The 27,506-nt window shown below is 40.5% G+C and overlaps 1 protein-coding gene and 1 long non-coding RNA gene across 5 annotated transcripts in view; one reads left to right on the forward strand and one right to left on the reverse strand.

The window, feature by feature from the left end:
• Positions 1-13,167, forward strand: part of LOC310828118 — a 42,682-nt gene extending 29,515 nt beyond the window's left edge. The window contains exon 3 of the long non-coding RNA XR_014556691.1: positions 12,266-13,167. This is a non-coding gene — a long non-coding RNA (uncharacterized lncRNA). The remainder of the gene's footprint in view (positions 1-12,265) is intronic.
• The window catches only part of MALRD1 (MAM and LDL receptor class A domain containing 1), a 243,669-nt gene that overhangs the window by 109,761 nt on the left and 106,402 nt on the right, over positions 1-27,506 (reverse strand). For all 4 annotated transcript variants that reach the window (XM_083704544.1, XM_083704545.1, XM_083704546.1 and 1 more), the window contains 2 exons: positions 21,927-22,172; positions 19,628-19,785 (listed from right to left, as the gene is read on the reverse strand). In XM_083704544.1, the coding sequence (XP_083560670.1) occupies positions 19,628-19,785; positions 21,927-22,172 (404 nt within the window). The remainder of the gene's footprint in view (positions 1-19,627; positions 19,786-21,926; positions 22,173-27,506) is intronic.

Genomic DNA, 27,506 nt, shown 5'->3' on the forward strand with positions numbered 1-27,506 from the left:
CAATTTATTTATTTTTTTAAATCAGAGCAGTATACAATGTACATAAAACCATAAGATAAAAAATAAATTAAAAAGTTAAAACCAGAAATCAACTAACTGAGATGGAAAGATATAGTCTTAATTGCCTGCATAAGGATGGTGGAATAGAAATGCTCTTGGCATTGAAACAGAAGGTGGAGAAGATGTGGGAGGAAGGAGGATTCTTAACCCTTTCCCTGCACATTGTTTCTCCCCTGCACAATCCCATCTCACCCCATCCCTTCAGCAAAGAAAGGCTCTGAGGAAAGGCAAGCTGGAGAAGAACTAAAGTTCACTCCATAGTCAAGCTCAGCATTACAACATTCATATCCCAAAACAAGGAATACTTTGCTGTTTGTGTTCACTTGCCAAGGACCCAGTTTAAAGTTGCTGGATATCTGATAAGCCTTGGGTGAGAGAGGAGAAACTGAATTTGTTATTCTGCTGTCAGACTACAGGTTCAGGTGGTTTGATTTATTGAACGGTCACTTTTCTTTTCTTTTTACAAAGGGGCTGCTAATTAGAGAACACCATCACCACAAGTCTTTCTTTGTGATATCTGAACATGACAAGGATACCAAACATCACTGCTTTCCTTAGATTATGTGTGCATACTAGATTATACATAGTGCTGCTTTCTCCCAAAATAGAATACCCTGTCAGAGCTAAGATGACTTATTGCCAATAATTCTGTTATAAAGTGCTAGCGAACTATCTATATTGACTTGTTATCAGCCTAGTGAATGACAATGTGCCAAGGGATGCGCATCCTCATTCATAACTCAAAGGAAGGTTAACTCTTCTGACCTTCCCGTCTTCTTTCATTTTTATTCTTGTCAAGAGCAGCCCAAAGAGGATCATTTGATTTCCTTTAAAAATCATTCTTCTTGCTGAAACCACCTGGGATTTTAAAAAATCCCATTTGGGATTCTTTTGCAAGTGCAAAAGAAGAAAATCCAGGTAGTCCACACCTGCTAACAAGGAAAAATCCAGCTATCCTGAGCTGCCCCAAAGTCTGTTGTTCACCTAAAACCCTCATCTCTGACCCTCACCTCTGGAACCTGCTGCAAGAAGCTGTATGTGGATCGTCTGCTTTTCCTTGGGCAAACCAACCAGATGGGCAGGGTATAAGTAATAAAATTATTAGTAGTATTATTCATTCCAACTCTTATTGAGATTCCAGTAAAAGCCCCTTATACCTCCTTCCCAAAAGTTTTCTGCATTTTTGCATCTATTCATTGTTAGTCTCTCTCTCTTTGACTCTACTGTCTCTGCCAAAACCAAAATCTAGCTCTTTGGAGCTGAGATTGGTATTTTGTTTAAGTTCCAGAGTACATGCACACTGATGAAACTGTACAGATAGGAGTAATAACACAGCCATAGTAGGCAACCTTCTGTAGACAAATTGAGGGCAAATGACATGTGATACTAAATCATCAATCTATTCATTGCCTTCTATATACCATCTCAATATGATTTGCACATAAGGTAATTAAATGTTAAAAACACAAGGACAGTGAATACATCTGAAACACAACTAAACCCTAACAGAGTAGACACTTGTGCTAAAGACCCACAGTTGGAAATGCCTGTTGGAACAAAAAATATCTTCAGCTGTTTCAGGGAAGAGACCATCTTGGCTGTGAGTCCTGGAAGACCTGCTCCCTGTCTTACTGGCTTTCCCCACCCAGACTGGGAAGGTGCGGCCCTGACTGACCCTAGTTACAAAAACTGGATTGGGGACCATGTGTTGAGAGCCCGGCATTGCGGCGAGTTGGACTGGATGACCTTTGTAGTCCCTTCCAACTCTACAATTCTATGATATTCAATTCTATGATATTTAAAGGGCTGTCACATGGAAGATGTAGCAAACTTGTTTTCTCCAGCTCCAGAGGCTAGGACCTGAACCAATGGCTTCAATTTACAAGAAAGGAGATTCTGCCTAAACATCATGAATAGCAGCAAGAGCTGTTCGACAGTGGATTGAACTCCCTCGGAAGATAGTGAACTCTCCTTCCTTGGAGGTTTTTAAGCAGAGATTGGATGGTCATCTGTCATGGATGCTTTAGTTGAGATTCCTGCATTGCAGGGAGTTGGACTAGATGACCCTCGGGAGGCCTTCCAACTCTATAATTTTATGATAAGCTTTTATGGAATGAAAAGTTATGAGAGTCAAACAAGATGTTACAAGATATACACTGATAAGAAATGAATCAGTATCATCCTAAAACTTTTGTAGGCACAAATAGTACTGAAAGTGTGATTGCCTGTGAATGCTCTGATAGCATCATGAACTCAGATCCCTACGGATGCACAGCAAATTGGACATGTGGAGGGCTCCTAACATAGTCACCAGAAAGGAGGAAAGCAAACCAAAACAAAAGTGTGAAACATTTTTGTATATTATTTTCACTAATATAAGCACATTTATACACGTTGCTTTGCTGGAGAACTACATTGCAAAATTCAGAAAACTGAATTTCAAAGTTTGATTGTGTTTTGGTGCACATATTGTTCTGGAAAATGTGAATTTTGTAGGCTTTGCCTCAAAGGCAAAGTGAATAGAATTTCCTCCCCATCCCTACTTGTCCCCCAGGTCTTCCTTCTGGGCTCCTGGCTCACCTTAGACTGTTGCTCATGACCCTGCCTCAGCAATTCTAGTATCAACCTTTCTTACAAACTCATTGTAAAGATTACAGACTAGGAATGTGAAATGTTTTTAATCTTTGTAAGTGCTATATAAATGCTTCTGTAGAATATCTCCCTATAAGGATTTATCACAAAGTGATTAGCTTTTCTCAATAACTTTAAAGAATGCAATCTTTCCATTGACTTTATTTCTGAGAATAATCTCATATTGGTGCCATTTCTAAAGAAGCATTTCAATTTTGAGCAGCAGCGTGGTATTCTCACCTCAAATATTGTCAAAGTTCAGATCTAGCAATTACTTATATATTTATGCAGGCCTCTGTATTTTTAAAAAGTTAAGGGTCTATGTGCAGTCCCCCTTTAGCAGCCTTGAGCAACCATTTATACAAATGAGCAGAATAAATTTGCAGCACATTTTAGAAGATATTAAAGCCTTTGACTCCTATGGCAGAAGCCTCATTAATCTAACCAATGCTACAGGAGTCTGACTGCGGTGTTGCTCTGGCTAGGGTTCCAGACAAGAAACGGAGAGATTTAAAAACTCACATGGATCCTCCTCCATTCCAGGATATGAAAGGCTGTCATCTGGATATCCTCTAGCCTTGTGGAAAGTCCAAACAATCAACTACAATACATTTATAGTCCTAACCCTGACCTTGAACAGTAACTAGAACACTAACTCAGAAGAGACGCCTGCCTTCATTTGGGCGGGGTAACTTCAATTTTGCAACTCTTTTTAGTTAACCACACAGAGAGACTGCATGCAGTTCAACCAACTTTGGATCAAGTCATCTGGGACCACACCCACCTACCAAAAAAACCCCCCTCACTTAGATCCATCTTGTCAGGGAACTGACATCGGAGACAGGAGTGGAGGCAGGGCTCCCAAGCGATGCTGGAGAAGGGCCAAGCAGGGAGAGAGGGGACTCAGCAGCTGGGGAAGGAATTCAGCGTAACACCAGGAATAAAGGGGGGCGGATGGGGGAATCGGAGAGAGGGCTCCAGGACTCTTCACTGGAGACCAGCGGGGAGAGCACAGGTCCTCCACTACCCACACCCACCCTGCGCAGAAGACTTCCGCGCAGGGAAAGTAGGCGTAGGCTTGGCATCAAAGAATTTCTTTGCTGGAAGAAATTCAAGAAATGCCCACTGACAGATTCTGCTAGCGACTGAACAGCCACGAAGTGAAGGGGCTGTCCAGCCAGGACAGGTTTAACCAGGCAACCTAGCCAGGAGTGGCGGCAACTTACGCACGTGCAACCCCATATAACCATTACACATCTCAGTAGTTTTGCAGTGACGGGGACAATATTTTGGAGCATGTGTTCATATAATCACATGACTACTTCACCATAGCGCTAATGGAGGAAGCAGCAAAATCTAATCTTAAAATTACTATGTGAACTGAATATGGTCTCATTGCTACTTTTGAAAACACAGTGATATTTTTTCAACAGTTATACTTGCTAATTCCTTTGTATGGATGCAGAAAATTGCACTTTCATTCCCGGGGTGTCATGGGACATAAATAAAACATGGCATTAATGTGACCATGTTTATTTAGGACACATGTTCCCTTGTGTAGCCTGAGCATAATACAGTACATGGATTTCAGCAGCAATGTTTTCATCTAGATATGTTAGGTATTTTATTATTAATGTAGACATTATTTTTCTCATAAAAGCATAAGTTTTGGGATTTTGTTTTTTCCTCTGACAACAATTCTGGAACTAGTTCCTCTGACAGTTCTGGAGCACAAACACCATGACAAATTGCAATTTATTAGTAATTTCAGCAACATAAAATGTTGCTGAGAAAGGTAATCTGTCTGACTGAGAAAGTGCCAATTTTCTTTTGTTGCAAAACAGCTCTCTTTGCAGCCTCAAAGTAATTAGATACACCTCACACAGGCAACAATAGCATCCAAGAGCAGCATTTACACTGCAAATATATCAAATGGGTTCTGCATTAAAGTGGCAAATGAAGCATTTTATGCAGAATATTGAAAAGAGAATGATGTTGTGCCTTTCCATGGTAATGGAATACTAAAGGAGAACCCCAAATTCACAGGTTGACAGGCCAGAGGTTTCAAGAGAGCTGCACTTCAACTTTTAGTTTCTCAAAATGTTGCCTGGCACTAAGGGTGTCTGGCTGATTTCATGAGTGGAAGGTCTGAGTTCCAATTCCACTGCAATGAAACTAAGTTTTTTGAGACCCAGAGTTTTCTGTGTAAAAGGTCCCTGTTTTTAGGCTTTGGATCTCCAGTTGAAGGTTTCTCAGGTTGCAGGAAAGCTTTGGAGAGCCAGTACTAGTCAGAATAGATGATACTGAGGTTGACAGACCTTACTTCACACAAGACTGCTTCCTAGGTTCACTTCTTTGTATTTACTTCCTACCGAACCTTGCAGTTGTGGGATGGGCTGCCTTTTTTTTAGAGGTTGGCTACAATCATTCTGTAGTTTAGACCTTATTAAAGCCCAGGCACGCCAGCTTGCCACCGTGACTGAGGGGAGTCAGTGCTGCACAACATGCTCTCATTACGCATGCACACCATGTGATGCTGCAAAATGCAGCCACTGTTTCAAAATGCAGCCACTGTTTCAAAATGCAGCCACTGTTTCAAAATGCAGTCACTGTTTCAGCCCCACACACCACAGTCCACATTTCTAGGCTGCAAAAACACAGAGATTTTCAGAAGCTTTCCATCCAAACATTCCCACCGGAATTTTACACCAGCTTTTCATTAACAGTTTTACATCTGCAGGTATAGTCCCCCCCCCCCGCATTACCCATATTTACAAATGCTTACATTGCTATGCTCTTTTTAGGCATTTTGAAAAATCTCTCCTTCCATGACTCTTTCATAGTTAGCATACTATGTGCCAATATTTCTGCATCATAGTTTCAGAGATCCTGTAATTTACAAGGGAAGAGATTTTTTTAAAAAAACAACAACAACAACAACCTTCCTGCCCCCACAAAAAGTCTTCTTGGAAATCTGCCAACATCTCCCCCTAGTATGTCAATGGCAAAATAATATAGAAATAAATAAATAAATAAATCGCGGCAGGGATACCTCTGGAATTTAGCCAAAACTCTTGGGCAAATTGGTTTGTAATAGCAGTATGTCCTAAGGTACAACAGATGGAACTCCAAATGGGGCATCTGGTAGGTAGAAAGGCAGGCTCCTTTTCTTAGTTTCTTGGTTGCATTGCTTTGCTTTGCTTTGCTTAGCTAAGAGACAAGAGATGCTGTCATTCTCATCAAAAGAAAAGCTGCCTGCTTTTCAGAGTGATGTGCAACCTGTGGCCTTCCAGATGCTGTTGGATACCAGCTTCCATCAGCCCCAGCTAGCACTGACAATGGTCAGGGATGATCAGATTTGTTACCTAAGAACATTTGATGACACGCAGGTGAGCCACCACTGACCTATAGGAATGAATACTGCCTGTATCCCTTTTGCTTCTTGGCACAAATTTATGAATTATAAAGGAGGGGGAGGAACAGCTCAGTAGGAGTGCACATGTAAATTCGCCTTGGAATGAATTGGCATTGGTTCACACATCGTAAACCTCATTACTGTACTAAATGGGCTTGCAATGTTTTGCACGTGTACAATTTCATTTACAATTTCATAAGACATCTTAGCCTTATATCCCACTTTCAAAGAAGTTAACAGAAAACAGCTTAGCACAAAATATCACAATATTTAAAACCACAACATATATCAAAATAATATAAAACAGGTCAAAGCTACATCCATGTCAAAACAGCAATAACTGAGTAATAAGGGTCCTCCTTCTGGCCTTCATGTCCCCTCCCCTCAATTAGCTCCATTTGAACAATGATGGGAGATGCTTCTCCATGGGAAGAACCTATGAAACTAAGTATTATGTCATCCATGTGCTCTAAATTTCTGCACCCTCAAATGTATGCTAAATGAGACAACTGATTACTGTATGGAACACTCTTTCTCTCCAAAATAAAGTTTTTTTCTGCCCTCAGAAAAAAGAATCCTAAAATTTTTTCTTATATATACAAAATATACTGTTTTCCACAGGCCCCATAGTGATAGCATAATTCTAGAAGATTTTTGTGACCCTCAAAGACACCCCTAAATTGTTTTTAAGTTGTGTGGTTTTTTAAAATTATAAAATCCTGACCACTCCCATGGGTCCTCTGCTGTGATGCTATTTTTTAAAAAGCTGACAGTTCCTATAGTCCCCTCACCTTCCCAAATGGTTTATTTGTGGCAGCCCTACAACATCCCCTCCAAACTTGTCCTTTGATTTTGTTCAAAAAAACTAAACTTAATCATGAATGATGAAAATGGTTTAAAATACAGTAGTGTAGAATAAGGCTTCTGAAGGTGGTGTTGAGAATTGCAGTTCTCTCCACCACCACAGTTGCAGTTCAGCCATACCAGTTTGACATGAGGCCCCCAGAGGGTTGACGCATGTGTCAGTGTAGACCTTTGCCTATAAAAAGCCAGCTACTCCTGCTCGAAATGTTCCTCTCCCTGATCCTTTTCTGCTGGCCAGAAAATGACTGCAGCAGCCAAAATAAACAGTCCTATCCCCCAGCTTGAAGCTGTTCTTGTTGTCTCTAAAAGACCTTACCATGTGTGCCCCATCAATGCTTCTTGGCATTTGCAAGGCAGAGGAACACAGATTCTCTAGACCAATATATGAAGCCACGAGTAGACAGAACAGCTTGTCTTTCATTCATATATCTATATATCCTTTCTTTTTGTTTTGTATGCATATATGTACACACACACACACACACAGAGAGAGAGAGAGAGAGAGAGAGAAAGCAGGCATGAAAATCTCCCCTGTAACCTCCAGATAAACCTCTCAGTAGCAGATTGAGAAGCAGCATAGATCCAAGGTGTCCCTCCACTACCGTGTCCCTGCAACCAAACATTGACATTCATGAACCAATTGATTGCCCAGGAGCCAAGGCGCTGTTCTGTAAATACATCCCCATTTTAAAATTTCAAGTCAATTTCAGCAAGCAAGAGTAAGGAATTAAAGCAATCAATTTCTTAGTGCGTGCTAAAAAGCACAATGCCATCTTTGAATGGTTAGTCTGATGAATGCCGACCAAGCAGGCGCAAAATTGGCACATATGCTTGTAATATATCTTGATTTTAATTATCAACAGAGAAAGAATTTCAGGGCAAGGGAGCTCAAATGGCAACAGAATTGAGTTTTGTGACGTGAGAAAAGCATGTGTTTAAACAGCATTGTTTGTACACAAAGGGTCCCAAGTTCAGTCCCAGGCATCTTCCGTTAAAAGATCTCAGGTGGAAAAGCCTTGAGGGTCTGATTCAGAATATAGCAGCTTAATTTGTTTAATTGACTAGAAATTACTTAAGAGACCAAACCCCAGGATTTTTTTGTTGGAATATCTTCAACTGATGCTGGTCTTCAACTGGTTGTTCAGGACCCTCTGCCAGTTTGCAGCCTGATCTAAGAGCATCAATACCACCCAAAATTGACACAGGCAGGGCTAGCAGTTGCAGGTGGCATCAAGAGGCAGGGCACAGTGAAACAGGACACACCATCCCTGACTGGTGCTCATCACCACATCTTATGGAAAAGAATTCCAGAGTTCAAATCTACACTTTGTACTACTTTTGTGAAGTAGTCCTTTCTGTTGTCTTTTCCCAAGTCTCCTGTCAATCGGATTCATTAGACGATCTTCAGTTGTAATGTCAGGAGAAAAACTCTCTCCTCCACCCCACTTTCTCCACCCCATGTTCAAATTTATACACCTCTGTCATATCTCCTCTTACTTGCCTTTGTTCCAAATTAAACAGAGATTACACAGAGATGGTCAGAAATTGTTGCTGGCATCCATCTGTCTCAAGAGACAATGGCGTGTGCTTCCAGGGGTGAAGTCAAACCGCTGGAGAATCACAGGGTCTGCTGTGGTTGCAGAGACCGGTAACTCATAACTGCCTCCTCCCACATTGTTTTTGTTGTGTTAGCAGCACTGAAATGTCCTCTCTGGGACACAAGTCTTGGCAGTGTGCATGGAGGTCCTGGGCTGCCCAGACGACAAGACCTCACTGATGTGGTCCAAAGAAAAGCAGAGCAATTACATTTGGCACCAATGTGGCTGCAAAAGTGCTAGAAGGAGGCATACAAGACACCATCCAGCCACCTTAGAGACTCTGCTCTGCATTTGTGTAGGGTTTCTCCTTAGCCTTTTCTTCTCCTGAAGATGTCCCACAAGGCAATGGGTACGGACTTTTTCTTGGAGTTTATTCCTGAAGCCTTTCTCACTAATTAGTATAGCCACAAGGCCACAGAGGTTTAGGGTTGGCGTTTTCCTTCTCCTAAGTGGGCTACCTTCCCAGGTTGACGAGCCCCATCTGCCCCTTGCTCAAGATTAGGGATGATATACAGTTCCCAGCCGGTTAGTAGCCTGGGATCCAATCAGAGCATGAAAGATTGCTATAACATTCAGGGAAATGGGGGTTAACATTCTACTACATCTAGAATCAAAGGATTTGGGATCTACCCAGTTAAGTGGGTAGTAAAGTGGTACATAACAAGTACTGTTTTGAGATAATAAACTCTCACACATCTGTAATGTAAGCTTAGTCAAAATCAGACTGTCAAGAATATAACACTGCCAAAGAGAAACATTTCAAATATGACAAACTGCATAGTATGTTGAACTGCAAGGCCTTCCCTGTTCACTGATCAATGAAATGAGTTTGCTAGCACAAGAGACTCCTATCTGAACATGGATACTTCTTGGTTAAATTAAGAACCCCTATTTGGGAATAGCACCTTCTCTCTCTCTCTCTCTCTTCCCTAGACAAAACTAATATAAGTGAGAAAAGTGAAGGAAGTAATTGGTGTAGGTCAGGTAGTGATGCCAGGGAACAGTTCAGGTGAAGAGCCAATAAAAGCTAAAAATAAGCCACGGGTTTTCATTTGACAGATGGTAGGGCAGTTTTATCTTTGCCCTGGCTCAGTAGAACAGGTAATATTTTAGCTGGTGAGATGGCAAAATGTACAAAATACAAGCCTAAACAAATGGCTTTAAAGCTGCATGATGCTTCAATTTTGTTCCCAGATGCATCGATTCCAGCATGATATAGGCCATGCCTCTTCACATCTATTCTATTGCAAAATTTCCAATGAACACATGTTTTTCCAGCACTTTTCATTCCTGTGCAAACCTATCCAGAGTTTAGTCTCTTCACTTTCTTAGGGGGGAAATATACATGCCCTGAGAGATTATTCTAGTAGTTACTGTAACTGAGACATGTCTGAAGAGAAAATCCTTGGAGTCACAGCATGAGTTACCATCATTAAGACAAATGATCCCACCTTGATTGAGGGGAGCCAAGGAGTGTTAGGTCAGAATTTGGCATGGTATACACTGGCCTTGATCGGATCTCCAAATAAACACTGCTGGCTTGCTATGTGGCACATGGACTACTACAAACCATGTGGAGTTGCTCAGGTACAATGTGACTTGTAAGAATGTACTGAATGAACACCCTCAAGATGTGGGGGGAGAAGACATAGGGCCAATGACGTATGAATGCAAAACTGCAATTCTGTATGAATACAAAGAAAAGGAAAGATTGTAGCACTATGGGCACAAAATTCATCTTCCTCAAACTACCTTATATCACATTAAGATCAAGTTTCTAAATCCCTGACTGACTAATATATGCTTGAAAATGTGTGCATAATGTTTGCTGAAATCTCAGAAGTCAGAGAGGTGGCTGCATAAGAGTTTGGTGGTTTGAGACAGGATTTCAGTATCCATTAGCAAAATAAATAAAGCTGGCAAGTAGTTAGAAGGACCAAAGAGAGAGTTGAGGACCATAAGCAGGTGGCAGGCAGAAGGCTGAGAAGGAGAGACATGCTTGATTTCTGCTTGAATCCAAGCATGTGACTATGGGAAAAGCAAGACCTTCTGGGGTGTTAATGCTGTGAGCCCTTTTATCAAAGGCTCAGGTTGTATACAGTAGTACCTCAGGTTAAGTACTTAATTCATTCTGGAGGTCCGTTCTTAACCTGAAACTGTTCTTAACCTGAAGCACCACTTTAGCTAATGGGGCCTCCCACTGCTGCCGCGCCGCCAGAGCACGATTTCTGTTCTCATCCTGAAGCAAAGATCTTAACCTGAAGCACTATTTATGGGTTAGCGGAGTCTGTAACCTGAAGCGTATGTAACCTGAGGTACCACTGTATATGTAAATAAACCATATATCCTAAAGGCACCACTGTCTCTACTGTACCTCATCCTAAGGAAACCAAACCCTGAGTAAAATCTTGCACTGCTCAGAGACTGGGGTGGTGTGCAACAATATTTTACTGAAAAAATCGTCTTTATGTGAGACAGAATAAATATGGACTCTCAGAATCTCTGCTTTTGATTTTTAGTCTGAAATACATACAGCCCTAAATATGGTTTTAGATACCAGGAAGATATTAGTTAAGTATTACCACTCATAAATTTGTTTTCCTAACCTGCAGGAAGCTGGCAGCTGCAATGGCCTGATGCTTCTAATTAAAGAATCTTTCATTGGCTTACACTTAGATGATTGTTAAATAATGCAGTTTACATGAAAGCCTTATTTGACCTTTTTATACAATTAATTAGGAAACTAGTGTCTTCTACTATTTTCAGTAAAGTAAATTACTTTGGATCATCACCACAATTAAATGTCGGATCTCTTCTCCTTCAATGGCTACCTTAGCTTTTATGCTAGACACGAGAAATTAAAAAACAACCATTTTAGCAAAGAGCTGGATTATTTTCTGTTGAAGCAGCTTTCAATTTCACTGAGATAATTTAAAACATATTGGCTTGCATCCAAACTGCTATTTTAGGCAGACCCAAGGGCTTCTGCATGTCCTGTCAGATTTTTGACTGTTTCTTCTGTTTGAACAGCAGATTTCCATGGCATATCACAAAGGATATTTGAAGCTCTTGTCAGTTTCAAAAGCGGTTTGCCAAGCACCATGAGGGAGCTGCTGGAGAAACACAAGTCCAAAGCTCTCTTGGGCATGCATGTGGATCTAGTTGCACAGTTCTATGAGCCACTGTGCTTGATGTTCTAAACCTGCTAGATTAACCAAAGCCATTGCTATGTAGTGGAACACTTCCAAGGCTCTGCAGAAACACACACAGCCCACGTCTCTAAACTATAGAATCATTAAAGGACACAACTATCCTACTGGGCATATATTAAATTTTAATTGCTAAGGGCTTGTGGATGCAAATTTGCTCATTTTGAACGGTGGGGGGGATTAAGGATAGGATAAAATGGGAATTAGAAGGAGAGATGCTTTGCTACCAGGTCTAGCACCAAGTATGAGGCAAGCCCTTTCCCAATCAGTGGCCTCCTGGCTGTGTGCCAGATGAGAGATGCTCTGGGTCTCCAATGGAAATGTTGAATTGTGGGTGGCTTTCCAGAGCCAACTGTTGCTGCCAAGTATATTTGCATCTGGGGAAACAGGCAAGTGGGAGGGGCACAACAGGAGTTGGTGTTGGTAGGTGAAAAGCAAGTGTCAATGCCCATGCTACCCTGCCTGTAATCTCTATTTTCTTTTGCCAGGTCTAGCTAGGCTCAAGAGGAAAACATCAAAGTATCTGCAGCCCTCATCATTCCAACCAGCAAAAGAGGAGTCATCTGCATTGTACCTTTTGGTAATCTTGGTTTATCCTTAGAAAAGAAGGTCATAAGTCCTTCTTTTATGGTGCTATGGATTTCAAAAGCAGGAACCTGGCAGCTAAACACCAGTTTTTTGCACAGGGGAGTGTCTCTGCAGTATGTAAACTGATGCAAATAATTAAAAATTGAGACTTCTCTCACAAAGGCATTTCTTACTTAATATCCAACCATTATGGAGATGTGACCCTGTAGCAATTTCCTATTTGCTTCCAGCAATTGTATGCTGAAAACAAGCCTTGGACACTTAAATCTGCTACCTGCTGAAATGGCTGGGAAAACGGAACATTATAGTTAAGCCATCTTCTACTTTTAAAGTGGATCCAGATCAAGAACAGGGAACCTTTCCCTTTCAAACATTTGCAGCAGGGTACTAATGCAGCAGGAAAAAGGTGGGGGACTATAGTGAATGTGAATCTTAGATCTGCCCATCTTTTCAAAAGAAAAAATTGGCCGATATTGAAAATAATCCCAAAAATCCAACTGCAGTTCTTACTACTCTTTTACCTGAATTTTTATCCAGTCTATGGAAATCATACTTTTTACATTCTAAAAATATTCCCACTCACCCATTTTTTTAGCACTGTCAGAAAACTCAAAAACACATTAGTGACCCTTATTCAAAGCAATCCAGTCTTGTGTGCACTGGAAAGGTTTATTATTCCAGGTCAGCAAAGCTTTGACTGAGTTTTTAAATTGGGCAGTTTAAGAGTAGCATAAGATTCTCTTATGATAATTTACCTGCAATAAGCCTAGACTTTCCATTTCTCATTCGTAGAAAATGCAACACAGCCAATGATAAAATCCTTTGCCCATACTTTATAGATTTCATTACTTTCCCAAAGGATTTTCTATTATTACTGATTTTCCACTATGACTGATAGCTATTTACCTCTTGTTTCTATTAACATTTTGGATTAATTTTGCTACCATGGCCTACAAGGAGTTGAAACAGATAGCCAATCAGATTCAAGCCTCAGGCAGTACAGTGCATCAAACCCTTGGTCCAAAGTCAGCTACTGACACAGATTATTACCAGCAGGCATGTTATATGGAGGTGAAAAGCTGTGATTTCAATAACTCCAGAGAAAGCCCAATGTATGGTCTGAAAATGCAGCATAAACGTGATATAAAGTGAGGGTGAACATGTTATGTTCTGTGTCCCACCATTGATTCCATTACCCTTCATGAGTTAGAGGGTGAAGTTCTGAAGTAGGGAGCCTCTTGTGTTGATGGAGGCTCACTACAAGATAAAGTCTCAACGAGTATTGGAGGCTCCCCCTGCAGAAATTTGCCCTCCAGCTTGTGGACAGGGAGGATGGTGGAAACTGTGGGTGAGGGCAAAGGAAAGTTAGCAGGCTTGTCCCTGCTCTCCCTCATCACATGTTGCTTTTACACACTAGAATGCCTGAAGAGGATTTATGCTGTTTATAGTATTCTTACTTTCACAAAGTAAGAATGTGGCTCCACAACTGCGTCTCCTGGTCACACCATACAACATGTCACTAACCCCCCATATCTATCTCTCTCTCTCTCTCTCTCTCTCTCTCTCTCTCTCTCTCTCTCACACACACACACACACACACACACGGCTCAGGGGGGACCCCCCCCCCAAAATAAACCACCAAAAAACCTTGGGAAAAGCCTCTTTTTCTGAATCTAATTTCTCTGAATCATCAGTTCCCAGCACCTGGCATGCAGAATAATAGTGAGTGACATCAGAGAGGTAAGGAGGGATAGAGATGTCCCTCCATTCCACTGATGCCAACAGAGCATCAATAAAGGTAGGCAGTAGGAGGGAACTTGAAGGCAGGGCTTAAATTTCTCTCCAACTAAGTCTGAAATCTGAATCAAGTATGAACTTTGAGAGTATGTAATGCTTGTTCTGCACCAAGGCAAATACTGCAAGACAGCCCACTGTGATATATACCTTGGTGGCATCACATCCTGAACATTCAGTGTCAGAACTGCCCCCTTATTCTAGATTTTGCTCTAATGTTTGTAATGGGAATCACATTCCACCAAACCTAATCAGGACATTTCAGAAGACTATGTATTTTCAGCACCTGGATCTTGACCAATAAACAGGCTATTTATATATTACCTCTTTTGGTTCCCATCCGTTCCTTATGCTAGTTGAAAAAGGCAACAGCTGTGATGGCTGATGACACCTGGTAAGAAGTTACAGTGTCCAGGTGACAGATTCAGTACTACATTAATCCATTAACAGCTTTGTGGATTGTAGGAAATGTCTCCAGCTGGCGTTATGCCTGGCTGCTCCACTAGCTGTAGGTCAGGCTATGGGGTTGCCCTTCTATAGGCTAACTTTAGCTGGCTGGTATGTTTTGCTCTCCAAAATGCCATTAAGATTTTGCTCATTTATGTTTAGATGTAATTAATTGACTGTGACAGGCAACAGCAGTGAAAATCCCTACGGTTTTCATGTTACCATTATGGGATAGCTACCTGAATGTATAAATATCCAAAAACTATGTCAATGATTATAAAAATAAAATAATTTTACTGGTTGAGTAGCATATTGCGATTACAAGATACACGATTTCACTAAATTCAGAATGTAGTTTTGCTAGTAAAGGTAAAGGGAAGGGAATGCTACAAATTAATAAGCCTGGGATAAGAGTAAAGGTCAGTGTTAAAACAATGGCATTTGTGTTATCCCACTTCACACTCTTTGCAGCCAGTTTGGGTCTAGTTTTATTATGGACCAAAGCTCTTAATCTGAAGCACGAAGAATCAGATCATTTTTCTGTCCATGTGGAAGCTGTAACAAAATGTATTAAAATCAGGGAATGAGGTTTTGAACTCTATGCATTGGATTTTATGTGGGCTTGTCTTTTTGAATTATGCCTATATGTGGGCATCTGAGAGACTGGAGATAAAAGAGGTGCACTATGAGTGAGAAGGGAAGGTGCACTCTCCTTACGCCATCCAGTATAATCCAGTCTTCCCTCTTGGGTTTACCCATGTTGTGTTTTTATGCCTTGGCAAATATAAATAGGGATATTCTATGCGGTATCTTTTAGAATGTTTATGTAGGCCAGAGAGAAAGTATAGTAAAATACTATAAACTTCACACAAAAGCAGTATATTCTTGAACCCAAATGAAAGCACCAATGAAGTGGTATGTCAATCAAAATGGGGTCAAATATAGGGTAGCTGACAGTTGGAGACTTAAAGGAAACATCCCTTTGTGGCTTATTTCTGAACACAACTCCCCAATCTACTGTTGAAGCTATTTCTGAACACAACTCAACAACCTACTGTTGAAAATAGTAATTAAATTTGTATATATTTCATCGACTTAATGAGCGCCAGATGTTTGATCAAGAGAACTGAGCTAAAAGCTGAGCGGAAGATAAAGGTCTTTACAAAAACAAAAAAGTGCACATTTATTTTTCTCTAAGCAGCAATGGGATTATATAAATATAGTCATTTAAAATCTGTTGTTCTTTATATTAAATAAAAACATGATATAGACACAGTTGCCAAGTATATGACACTGCAAATGCCAAGTAGGAATGGAATGAGATGTTGAGTGACAGGGGATCTTGCCACTTGACTCATTTTTATAAGTTCTAGTCCCCTTTCAACTGGAAATGCAGTTTGTGCTCCATTTCTGTAATTTCCCACAAACCTGCTAGTTCCACTCTCACCTTCCCTACTTTGGGGACTGAAGACAGAGCTAACATGAGGGGGCAGGCTGGCAATGTCCAGGCAGGAAAGGTTCCACAATGCCTCTGTTTAGCTAAAAATACTGCACAAAGCAAAAGCGGTTGGGGGGGTTGTAGTTTTCTAACTATAAGTTTGATGATCCCCAGCAGTAAAGAAGCCACTCCACATATCATTTACAACTAAGAAAACGTCTTGCAGGTCTTTCTTATATACAAATGCTGCTTCAGCTGTCTGTTGCTCCTTTCTTTTAAAACAGACATTTCCTGCCCTAAGACTGCACCAGGGAATGACATCATGGTGTAGCAGGCCGGCCCGCCCATGAGGCAGACTGAAGCAGTTGCCTTTGGTGCTGCAATCCCATGAGCAGCGAACCCTTCCCACTGCCAGGGTTGTGTGGCTGCTGCTACAGCCTCTGGAAAAATCTTTAAAAGCTCACATGAGGCTTTGGCGGCAGCACCTTCCCATTTCGCCTCAGGTGGCGAAACAGGATGGGCCACGCCCTGTGATGCAGCATAACTCCCATGAGGCACTCTGTCCTTAATTTGAGGGGGACTCAGGCAGATTGCTGAGGGTAGCCTAGCAGACACTTGAAGCAGCTGTGAATCTTTTATTCGTTTAAGAAACAAACCCAAATCCTTGGCTACCTCGGTCCAAATGCTCTGAGATTTTCGCCCCTTCTCCCACAAGAGCTGAAAAAAGTTTGGACCAAATGTCTCAGCATAGCACTCCATTTAATATTATAGGCAGCTTCTCCAGGGCATATAGCAAAAGCTTTATCTTCATGGCAATAGCTGCTTCTTATAAACATTAATTTCCCAAAGTCCAACACCTTCATGCATCGTTAGATATTTATATCACACTGAGCTTATTAAGTACAAAGTAAGTAGTTTACTGTTATTCATGTCTAAAGTAGTTAAGCAAAAAGAGTGGTTCCACATAAAGTTTTAATTCCGAATATCTTCTGAGCAAATTTATTCATTTTGATTTTTCTGCACATGGCCATCACTGCCACAGCACACTAATTTTGAAAACACATCAATAATCAGAACAGACATTTATCACCTAGCTATTTGATTTATGGACTTGAGAGCTTCTGGGAGCAGTATACACTTCTCATAATGATCCATTAAATTGAGCAGCTAGCTGATGATTGGTCAGTGATTGTTAGACATTTGTGCTAATTTGGGCGGCCGCGGGGGGGGGGGTATACTTCCATTGTTTTGATATTTCTGATAGCTTATCACCAGGGGACTAAATATTGAAGTTACCATTTATCTTCAGGCATCTGAATTACTTTCAGCATAACTGGGCAAGGTTGACAGTAATTTGTTGCAGATAATTTTCAAGCACAAAAAAATAAATCAGTATACATTTTGGTGAAGATAGCAAGGTTTGGAATTTCACAAATGGCAGGCGATTGTTCCACGATAAACATGTAGTACATCCAAAACCTGGAGTAAGGCAGGTTGTGTCAATGGGACTCCAATCATGTGACTAACAAAATGACCATTGGGAAACTTTACAGTGAGCATACTGGAAAATAATGATTCCACACTGAGATGTAAGATTACTAATAGTATGTTTATTTATACTAGACTAATAGGCTTGGAGCCTACGTTAAATTAACTTAAGGAAGCCACGGATGAATGCACAGGAGCTTCTGGGGCAGAGGAGGTGGGAAACAATCCTTCTATAAATGTTCATAACTTATCTTAGGTTCTGATCCCAATTCTGGGAACCCCCACCTCCAGCATCCTGTTCCACATTTTTGGAGGGGGGGAGGGTAATCAGGTAATAGAAAAGGGTATATTTTCCTTCTGCAAACTTCAGCTAACTTATCTTAGGATGGAAGTCATGGTTTGATTTGCCTTATAAATGCACCATTTCCTACCATATACACACTTTCCATCTGTTGCCATTGTGCGGTGTGCCTTTGAAGCACTTGCAAAGCTCTGGCAGTGCAGCTTTCCCTGGAGTGTCCCATTCAGACTATTCTGTATTTGCATCATAACAGAACCTGTGCACAAACAATAGTGGCCAAGGATAATAGTCAAGCAGCTAACCATGCCCTTGGTTTTAATGTTTGTTTGATTGTTTTTAGAAAGTCAGGTGACACCTTTCCACCTGTCCTGCCAAGAATCACGATTGAATAATGCTTTCATCCATGTGGAGTAGCGAAGGTAAAATGTCATTTTTAAAGACAAGAGTGGCAGAGTGCTGGGGGAGAAGGAAATGCAGAAATAAAATGACACAGGTGTGTCTTTTATGTTTTCATTCTATTTATGTTGGCTGCTGAACATTTTCTGATGACAGATGCCACCATTTCAGAACTGTACGGTTACATATTGCTCTCAATCGACAGGGGACCATATACAAAGCTAACATTTTGCTAACATGAAAAGTATCAAAAAAAGTGACAGTTGTCTGTTGTTTGAAGGGAAACTGTTGCATGGAAAAGGAAAGAGAAAAGGATGCAGAGAGGCTCTTAATGAACAATTTCTTCAATGAACAGAAGATAGAGGTTTTGTAAAAGGGTATTTACTCTTTTGCATTTCATTTTGCTCTGCCTCACTTTATGGTAGGACAATATCATTTTAAAAAACTAATAGCATGCCACACACAGGGCATGCTGAATTTTTCAATTTTCAAATTCCAAAAATGAGGGATGCTAAAAAGTTGTAACATTTGCATAGAAATCACTAAAAATTTGCATAGAAATCACTAAAAAGATTGCTAAGTACTTGCACTTACATTAAATATTATTATTTAGCATTACTGACATTTTCAGAAGGTAAAATTAAAATTCTTTGGTTTTCCAAAAGCAGTTTATGTGCTTCTTCATCAAATGCAGACTTGCGAAGCTAAATGTTGTCCAATCACAAAAACAACAGCAGATTTGAATTCCTCAAACCCAAAAATCTATTTTTAAGACCTCTCACCGAAGAAATTTGCAAAAATTAAGTTTCACTCCCTAAAATGACATGCCATGGTGTTAAAAGGTGCTTTCAAAGCAGCCGGGTGCAATGCAAGTTAAAAGTAAACCATGAGTCAATGTGGAATTAAAATGCTGCCAGACATTCAATGAGAAGAAGTAAGCTATGCAGTCACGATTCTGCATACTTTGTGCTAAATTATAATCATAATTCTTCTTCATCAAGGTAAACAAAATCCTGTGCTAAGAAACTATGACTTTTCTGGGTGCATACTATTTTGCATATTCACTCAAGGAATGAACAGATTTTCTCCATTTCATTCCTTTCTCATTCTGTGAATTTGATCTGCCCTATATGCCACCTCTTTTAAATTAGGGTTTCTAAAATCAGTTCCAGACTCAGAGCATGCACACTTTGTGGCAACATGCAGTTGCTTCAATTCACTCCTATCTTTTCCCCACCCCCTCTATTTTACCAACAAATGTTCATTTATTTTTTTTACAAACTAAACAGTAGGCTTTGGTGACTAGTAGCCCCTCTGTAAAGAAGCTTTCGTGTCCCTTTGACAAAGAGAGTGGAAGTATCAATTATTTGACAGACGATGGGGAAGTGAAACTATTACCTTAATGAGAACCTGGATGCGTCCTGTTGCTTTTGAAGACATGTAGTACCAGAAACTCAGCATGCAAGTGGTGCTAGACTCTGCCCATCTGGAGCTCTTGAGAAGCGCTTTTTCACCTCTTACTCCTAGTGACATCGCTTCAAGGTAGAGGAATTGTCCTGGAATCAGAAATGATGCAGGATGTGAAAACGGCAACAGTAATAAACCAGCCTGGGGGGCGGGGGGGGGGGAGAAATGAAAAAGTACCACTACAGAGCTTGTTGTACTAAGCAAAACCTATCTTAGCCATCTCTTATCACAGAATATTTTGGGATGAAGAGGTCTGTGGAATGGTTAGAAAACAAGTTGTTGTTTAAGTGTTGTTTTTAAGTAGTCATCTATGCAGTCACATAGCAGATGCTGTACTGTGTTCCACCCATGTCCATATGTAGGTGTAAGAACCACCTCCAGCACTGAACAACTTCCATTATAGCCTCTTTATTGCTGGAAACCCTTATATGAAACTCTTACACCTGGCACGTATTTGGTAGCAGACATTCCACTAGGGACAACTTGGCTGCAACCTCAATAATTTATTCTTTGCCCAGACCAGCTTGACTTGGTTTCCCTAACCTTCTTCTTACACAGGACAGCTTAAGGTCCAAAATAGTTTACTTCTACAGAAGCTCAGGCTTCAGTAATACAGTTCTGGATACAGTTTGTAGGCATTGCAGACACAGATATACAAGTGGAAAGTATTTCTATTGCTCCAGCAATTCCAAGGCACAACGGACAGACTCACTGACTGACTAACGAGCTAATATGCCTTAATCACTTATATAGACAGCACTGGGCTGTTGTCATAGCAACTGGTTTGGCTGATTCTGCATTTGATGGCTTTTCTCCTACATGGGGTGATTTGTGACCAAGAAAGGAAATTAAACCCTTCCTCCATGCCTAGTTCCTCTAACATAATCACTCTTCTGATCCCCATTCCAATTGTAATCAAGCATTTGTACATGTACAAATGTATACTCTTCCCATGACTGCGTGGGTACCCCAACTTTCTTTGCTTTTCATTTGCTGAATTCTAGATTGCGACATCCTTGGAAAAGAGATCTGTCCCTCTGTTCTTTGTAAAGCTTTGTGCATGCTGATGGTGGCATACAATTCAACATATATTTTTGTATGGGCATAAAAGCTCATAATGGCGAAGATCCCTCATACCCCCACAATGTGAATCTCACTTTGACATTAATTGGTTGTTTTAAGTTTGCAACAATATTGTTGGGAAATGAATGCTGCCATGCCAACTCCAGGGGGAAGATCTAATCATCATTAAACACTGCAAAGAAAAGGTCACTTCTGACACTATAGGCATATTGTGTATTATCACAGCCATGGAAATAATGATGCTGAGGAACTGAGGGTTCAAACAAATAGCATGAAATATGACTTTCCAGTGTATGATGAAAAGAAAATCATTTGCAAAAATGTTTCAGGTGCCAGCTGAAACATTTATTACAAACAGAGTCCCTTTATAGAGCAAGAGGTACAATTATATTGATGTTTCTTTGCTTAGCCACAGGAAAGTACATAATATGAAAAAGGCATAGTAAATACTAGGTTAGGCAACCCTTTCAGCAATAAAGACTCTGGAGGTGATTTTTGCCCACATATGATCAAATCACTCTTCTAAACATGAAGGCTAGAAACTTAACATAAAAATGGAAAGCTGGAATTGTTAGAAGCAGATAAGCCACACGGAACAATGCTAGAAGCCACTTGTCTCCTATGGACATTCCCAACTCTTCTGTTTGCATCTCTTTCCTTTTGGATTACATACACAGGCTATGGTTTCAGCACCTGGGCCTTTGCTTCTGCTGCTAGCTCACCCCTTAATTTTTTATGGCGTGATTACCCAGCTTCAGCTGGCAACTTAGATTGCTCACAGGGGTGTTGTGACAAAGGCTTGAATGTTTAGTCTTGACCCTGCGGAAATATTCACTCAGTGAAATGTCTAATTGGTGACTGGCTCGGCTTGTAACCTGGTACCAATGTGATATGGCTTCTCTTTGCCACCTGAGAAACAAGTGTGCAACTCCCTTGCACTCTGAGAAAGCAACAATTAAGAAGAGGCTGCTTTGCAAAACAGTGTTAAAACTGCATTATAGAACTGTTTTCAGCATTGGGGATTTAACCAATTTAGATATTCATAACAGGACTCTAATTAGATTTAGAACTTGCCCTGTGTTGCATGGAATGGGATGATAAGGTTTGTGAATGCAGATAAATTCCCTGTGCTGAAGTGGCAACGTACCTTTCCCATTTCCAAGTGTGTGGTCTTTTGGAGGCCTGAGGCTTTGAGGTGAGCTGGTTCCTATAACCCAGTCGAAGTTATCCGCTAGGGAATTCTGCCAACCACATAAACCATTTTCAAAAGTGCAGGAGGTCCCACATTCTCTCTCATCAGTATTATCTCCACAGTCATCCTCAAAATTGCAGCTTTGTTCTGGTCTATAACACTTGCCATTGAGACATTCCAAATAACCATGTGAGCAAGAGCCTGGAAAAAATATACACACAAACAGAAAAAGAGAGAAGGATTTTGATGACAATGTATTCCATTGTTTCTAGCCTGACTTAATTGCTGACGTTTTCTTTTACTGCAGAGTGAGGCGTTGAACCACATTAGTGATTTACAAAGTGCATGACAGGAAGTTCTGGATAACTCAATGAAGTGATCAGTAATGATAGTCAAGCTTTTTTGAATTATGGCTTACTGCCACCACTGATTCAACCTTCCCTGCAGGGAGGGTTAAATAAATGTGCTCTATGGGTGTGATCAGTTCACACATACACCTGAGGTTCAAAATGCTGACTAACATCCAGAATGGACTGAATGGTCCGCTATATTCAGGAGTTCATTGACAGATATGTAGATGCTATTTAGCATGAAGTCTGAAAACCATTATCACATTTGAAATTTTTTGAACGCCATTTTTAGCAGAAATGAATTAAGGTAAGAGGAGGGAGGCGGAACAATCATACTTTAACTCTTTCTGAAATCTGGAAGATTAGTCCTTTTGGAGTATCTGGAGCTCAGACTAAGATACAAAAAGAAGAAGAAGAAGAAAAAGTATACCTTGCCAAAGAAGTCTCCATGAAAATGTAAGTGAATGGCATGTGCCGGGGGGGGGCGATTCAGGAATAACTTTACACATTAATAGGCACACTGAGCAAAATGAAACTACATAAACTATTTATGCATGTGCTTGCACTCTCTGGTGGAGTTCTAAACCTACCGAACAAGAAGAAAAGCCTTTTAAAACCACATGCACTGAATTCAAGCAAACATGTGAGGACTGGGATGCTGCTGTTTTGTTTCATTTTTAAAGGGAAAATGAAAGAAACTAACTGTTACAGAGATATGCACACCACGTAATAAGGAGAGCCAACCAAGGAGATGATAAGGAAAGCCACAACAATTTCTTTTAAAGATAGTACAAAATAATTTTAATAACTAGTTTTAAAAATTGCACTCTACGCTGCAACACACTGGCCCCAAACTAGACAGAACTAGACAATTAAGAGAACAATCCTGTACCCACTTTTTTGAGAATAAGCTCTGCTGAGTTCAGAAGGACTGATGTCTTGGTAGATATATACAGAATGTTGTTTAAAGTGTTTCTGCACTAATAAGAACTGAATGGGCATAATCCAAAGAAAGCTGAGTTCTTTTAATCCCTATTGATGCCATAGAACCATAGAACTGCAGGGTTAGAAGGGACATTGAAGGTCATCTAGTTCAAACCCCTGCAATGCAGGAATCTCAACATGTGGTTCTCCCATCCAGTTTGAAATCATACTGGACCTTACTTAGCTTTGCAAATGTGTTAGCAATTTTATTGCTGCACCACTAGGAGGGTGCAGGTGGAACAATTTCCATTGAAATACATGGGCTGTACAACATAATCCTATGAATGTTTACTTGGAGGTATATCCCACTGTATCCAATAGGACTCATTTCTGAGAAAGTGTGTTTAGGGTGCAGCCTTGCAGTGCAATTCTACAGCATTGCTTGCTTCAAAATATTCACAGTATTATCTGTTGATAAAACAGAAGTCATAAAAGTGGTCTGGCTAGTTAATGGACAGGAGAGACTCCTTTGAAAGGGGTCAATATGTTTTTCTGCAGCAATGATCACAGAAGCTGTTAGCAAGTGGACTTTTTGTTCTTACAGCGCAGGCACATTGACCATAATAGACTCCAAGGAGATGTTAGTGTCTCTAAGATAAAATCCATGAACTGTGGAGGATTTACAACAAATAATGATAATGACTACACAGAAACTTTTAGAATCAATGTAGTAAAAAAACCCCACACAAAACTTTTTGAAAATGAGAATGTTTTATATCATGGTGCTGGACAGAGTTTGCTTGGCCACATGGTATTCATGTCCTGGCAACATCCATAGTAGACTACTGCTATGGGCTATACCTGTGGATGCCTTGTGAAAAGGATCTAGGAGTCTTGGTTGACCACAAACTTGACATGAGCCAACAGTGTGACGCGGCAGCTAAAAAAGCCAATACAATTCTGGGCTGCATCAATAGTAGTATAGCATCTAGATCAAGGGTAGTAATAGTGCCACTGTATTCTGCTCTGGTCAGACCTCACCTGGAGTACTGTGTCCAGTTCTGGGCACCACAGTTCAAGAAGGACACTGACAAACTGGAACGTGTCCAGAGGAGGGCAACCAAAATGGTCAAAGGCCTGGAAATGATGCCTTATGAGGAACGGCTAAGGGAGCTGGGCATGTTTAGCCTGGAGAAGAGGAGGTTAAGGGGTGATATGATAGCCATGTTCAAATATATAAAAGGATGTCACATGGAGGAGGGAGAAAGGTTGTTTTCTGCTGCTCCAGAGAAGCAGACACGGAGCAATGGATTAGAGTAAACCTTGGGATTGATCCAGATTTAAGAATTACTAAATGGGTGTAATCTGTTTTCATCATCTGAGATAAAATTCTAATCAGTGGTTTGGAAAACAAAAATTGGGGGTTGTATTCTGCTGAATTGGTGGGTTGAAACCAAACACTAGATTGTGGACTAGTCTAAAATGACTTATGAAAAGGAGCAGCATTGTAAAATCAGTTTCACTTAGTAGGAAAGCAGGGTTCTTTGAAACTATTCAACACTGGGACAGAAGATTCATTGAAAATGGAATGAGCACAAACAGAGTCTGTCCCTGTATTGCATCGTATGGATGTAAACACGACTATCAGAATTTCAAATAAGGCATTTTGCTAATGGTGTCCACAGCAGGACTTGCAGATCATTCTGTCTTGTAGAATGAAATTTACTGCTAACATTTGCACAGCAACATTTCGACTTCTATAGCAGGCAGTCTTTTTTTCCCTTTGACAAAACATGTATATTATAGTTAGTATGTATTGAGAGGCTTCAAGATAACTATACCAAGGCAAATGGGATGAATAGCATTATAAACCCCCAGTTTACACTGATATTTGTGAAGTGGAAACAATAACAAGGTCACTGATAGAGGTTATCAGGAGAAGTGGAAGTATAAAATACAAATATTTAAGCTTGCACAGAAGAGTCATGTTTTTCACAAGGTGAAAGGTCTTCTCATGTAAACCCTGACAGATCTGGATATTGTAAGTTATTGTTAAAGAGATTGGGGGCAGGTGGACAAAAATGCTTTTGAAGAGTTTTCTACTCTCGCATTAAATTCTATTCATCCCACAATCTTTATTCCTAGAAGTGAACTGGGTCATATATTCTGTCTTGCAGCTCCGTTGTGAACAGACACAGCATGCTAAAGTATGTTCTCTTAGCAATACATGCCTGTTTGTTCAGAGAATACACCTAAAAAGTTCTGCTTCCCCTCATTATTTCTCACCAAGAATCTGACCCAGCATCCATGAGTTTTGTTGCAGTTGTCAATAAGCTAGCATTCGATGAGCATCCAGTCTGGGTCTAATTCTATTATTCTGATTCATCTTCCCTCTCCCTATATTACAAAATAAACACATAGATAAAATAAAATCACTTGATCCGATGTCCATGTCTGCTTTATAACAGTGTAAACAAAATAGTTGTGTGACTATCCAAGCACGGTTTTTATCTGCTGTTATTGGTTTGCTTTAGTGTATTGTATTTTAACTTTTGCCAGTAGGGCCAATTTGCTAGTTGGCCAATTGGCATGGAGATGGCAAAGGGCTGCAGTTGGGAAGAGGTGGCATAATAGGGTATTTGAAAACACACCACATCCTTCAGAAAGTATGGCTGCCAATTCTGCTAGAGGAGAATTCCTAAGACACAGAGAGAAAGCAACAAACTAAGCCAACCTGTGTGAAGAAGAAGGTGATAAAGATTTGCGTCGAACAATCTTCCAAGAGAGAATCCATGGACATGAGAGAACAGAGAAGGGGTTGCTACTGAAGGCAGAAGGTAGCAGGAAGCTTGGAGGTTGTTGTGTCAGCTGACTGATGTATTTCAGGAAGCTTGGGAGCAGGGATGGGACCACTGCTGGGATCTGATGATGTTAGCCTGGCTGTTATTATTTTTATGGTGTGTTGTTTTAATAAAAAAAATTACTGTTCTGTCAGTTGTAGATTTTTCAAATATCTAATTTACATGTGACTTGAGCGATGTGATTTTGATGGTGCTGTTTGGTGCTGTTTTGCTAATAATTTTCTGACTGTGAGCCAGTTTGGGAGGACATTTAGTTCTGAAAAACAGCATCTAAGCTGAAAATAGATAGATGATAGATAGATAGAGATGATAGATGATAGATAGATAGATAGATAGATAGATAGATAGATAGATAGATAATAGATAGAGATGATAGAGATAGATTTCCCTCAGTAGGACTGCACCCTGCCTTACTTGATCTCTGCCTGAACTAACCCTCCTCTGACTAGAAATCAGTCTAGATGAGACCATTGCTTGGGACAGAACACTTAACAATTAAAAACAAGAACCAATAGTGTAAAATTAACAAGAAATCCATAATATTTTTTAAAAAATACAAAAAAACTATGGTAAGACATAAATTTACTAAGAAGGACCAGACACCAGGATATAGAACTAGCCGCTGAAGAATGCAAACAGCTCCAGAGCCATTCAAAATAATATTTTCTTTGCCAAGTGCCTAAAACGACCATGGAAGATGCAAGAGGAAACTTTTTTGGCAGGAAGTTTTATAAGTTGGGTGCCACTACTGAGATGGCCCTAGCTCAAGCATCTATGTAGTGTAACTATGACGGCACAAGCATTTGGAGCAGAGCCTCTGAGGAGGGTCTTAGTGTGTTTGGGAGGTTCCGGATAGGATAGGTTTACAGTGGTGCCTCGCAAGACGAAAAGAATCCGTTCCATGATTCTCTTCGTCTAGCAGTTTTTTCATCTTGCGAAGCAAGCCCATTGATAGCTTAGCGGATTAGCGCTACAGCGGTCTAGCAGCTTTTAGTGATCAGCTGTTAAGCGGCTTATCAGCGGATCAGCTGTTAAGCGGCTTAGCAGCTTAGGAAAAGGGGGGGAAAGCGGAAAAAAAACGCGGGGACTTGCAAGATTTTTTTGTCTTGCGAAGCAACCCCATAGGGAAATTCGTTTTGCGAAGCGCCTCCAAAACGGAAAACCCTTTCGTCTAGCGGGTTTTCTGTCTTGCGAGGCGTTCGTCTTGCGGGGCACCACTGTATATAATTGTTTTCTCATGATCTTTTCTTCTCCCTCTACCGCTTACACAGCTTCCTTCCTTGCTGTAAACACCTTGCAGGACATACTTGCTTATAGTTCTCTATACATCTTTAATAGTGGAATCATAGAACCACAGAGTTGGAAGGGACCACGAGGGTCATCTAGGCCAACCCCCTGAA

The sequence above is a fragment of the Podarcis gaigeae genome (assembly GCF_964106915.1).
Source record: "Podarcis gaigeae genome assembly, chromosome: 12".
Classification (NCBI taxonomy): Eukaryota; Metazoa; Chordata; class Lepidosauria; order Squamata; family Lacertidae; genus Podarcis; species Podarcis gaigeae.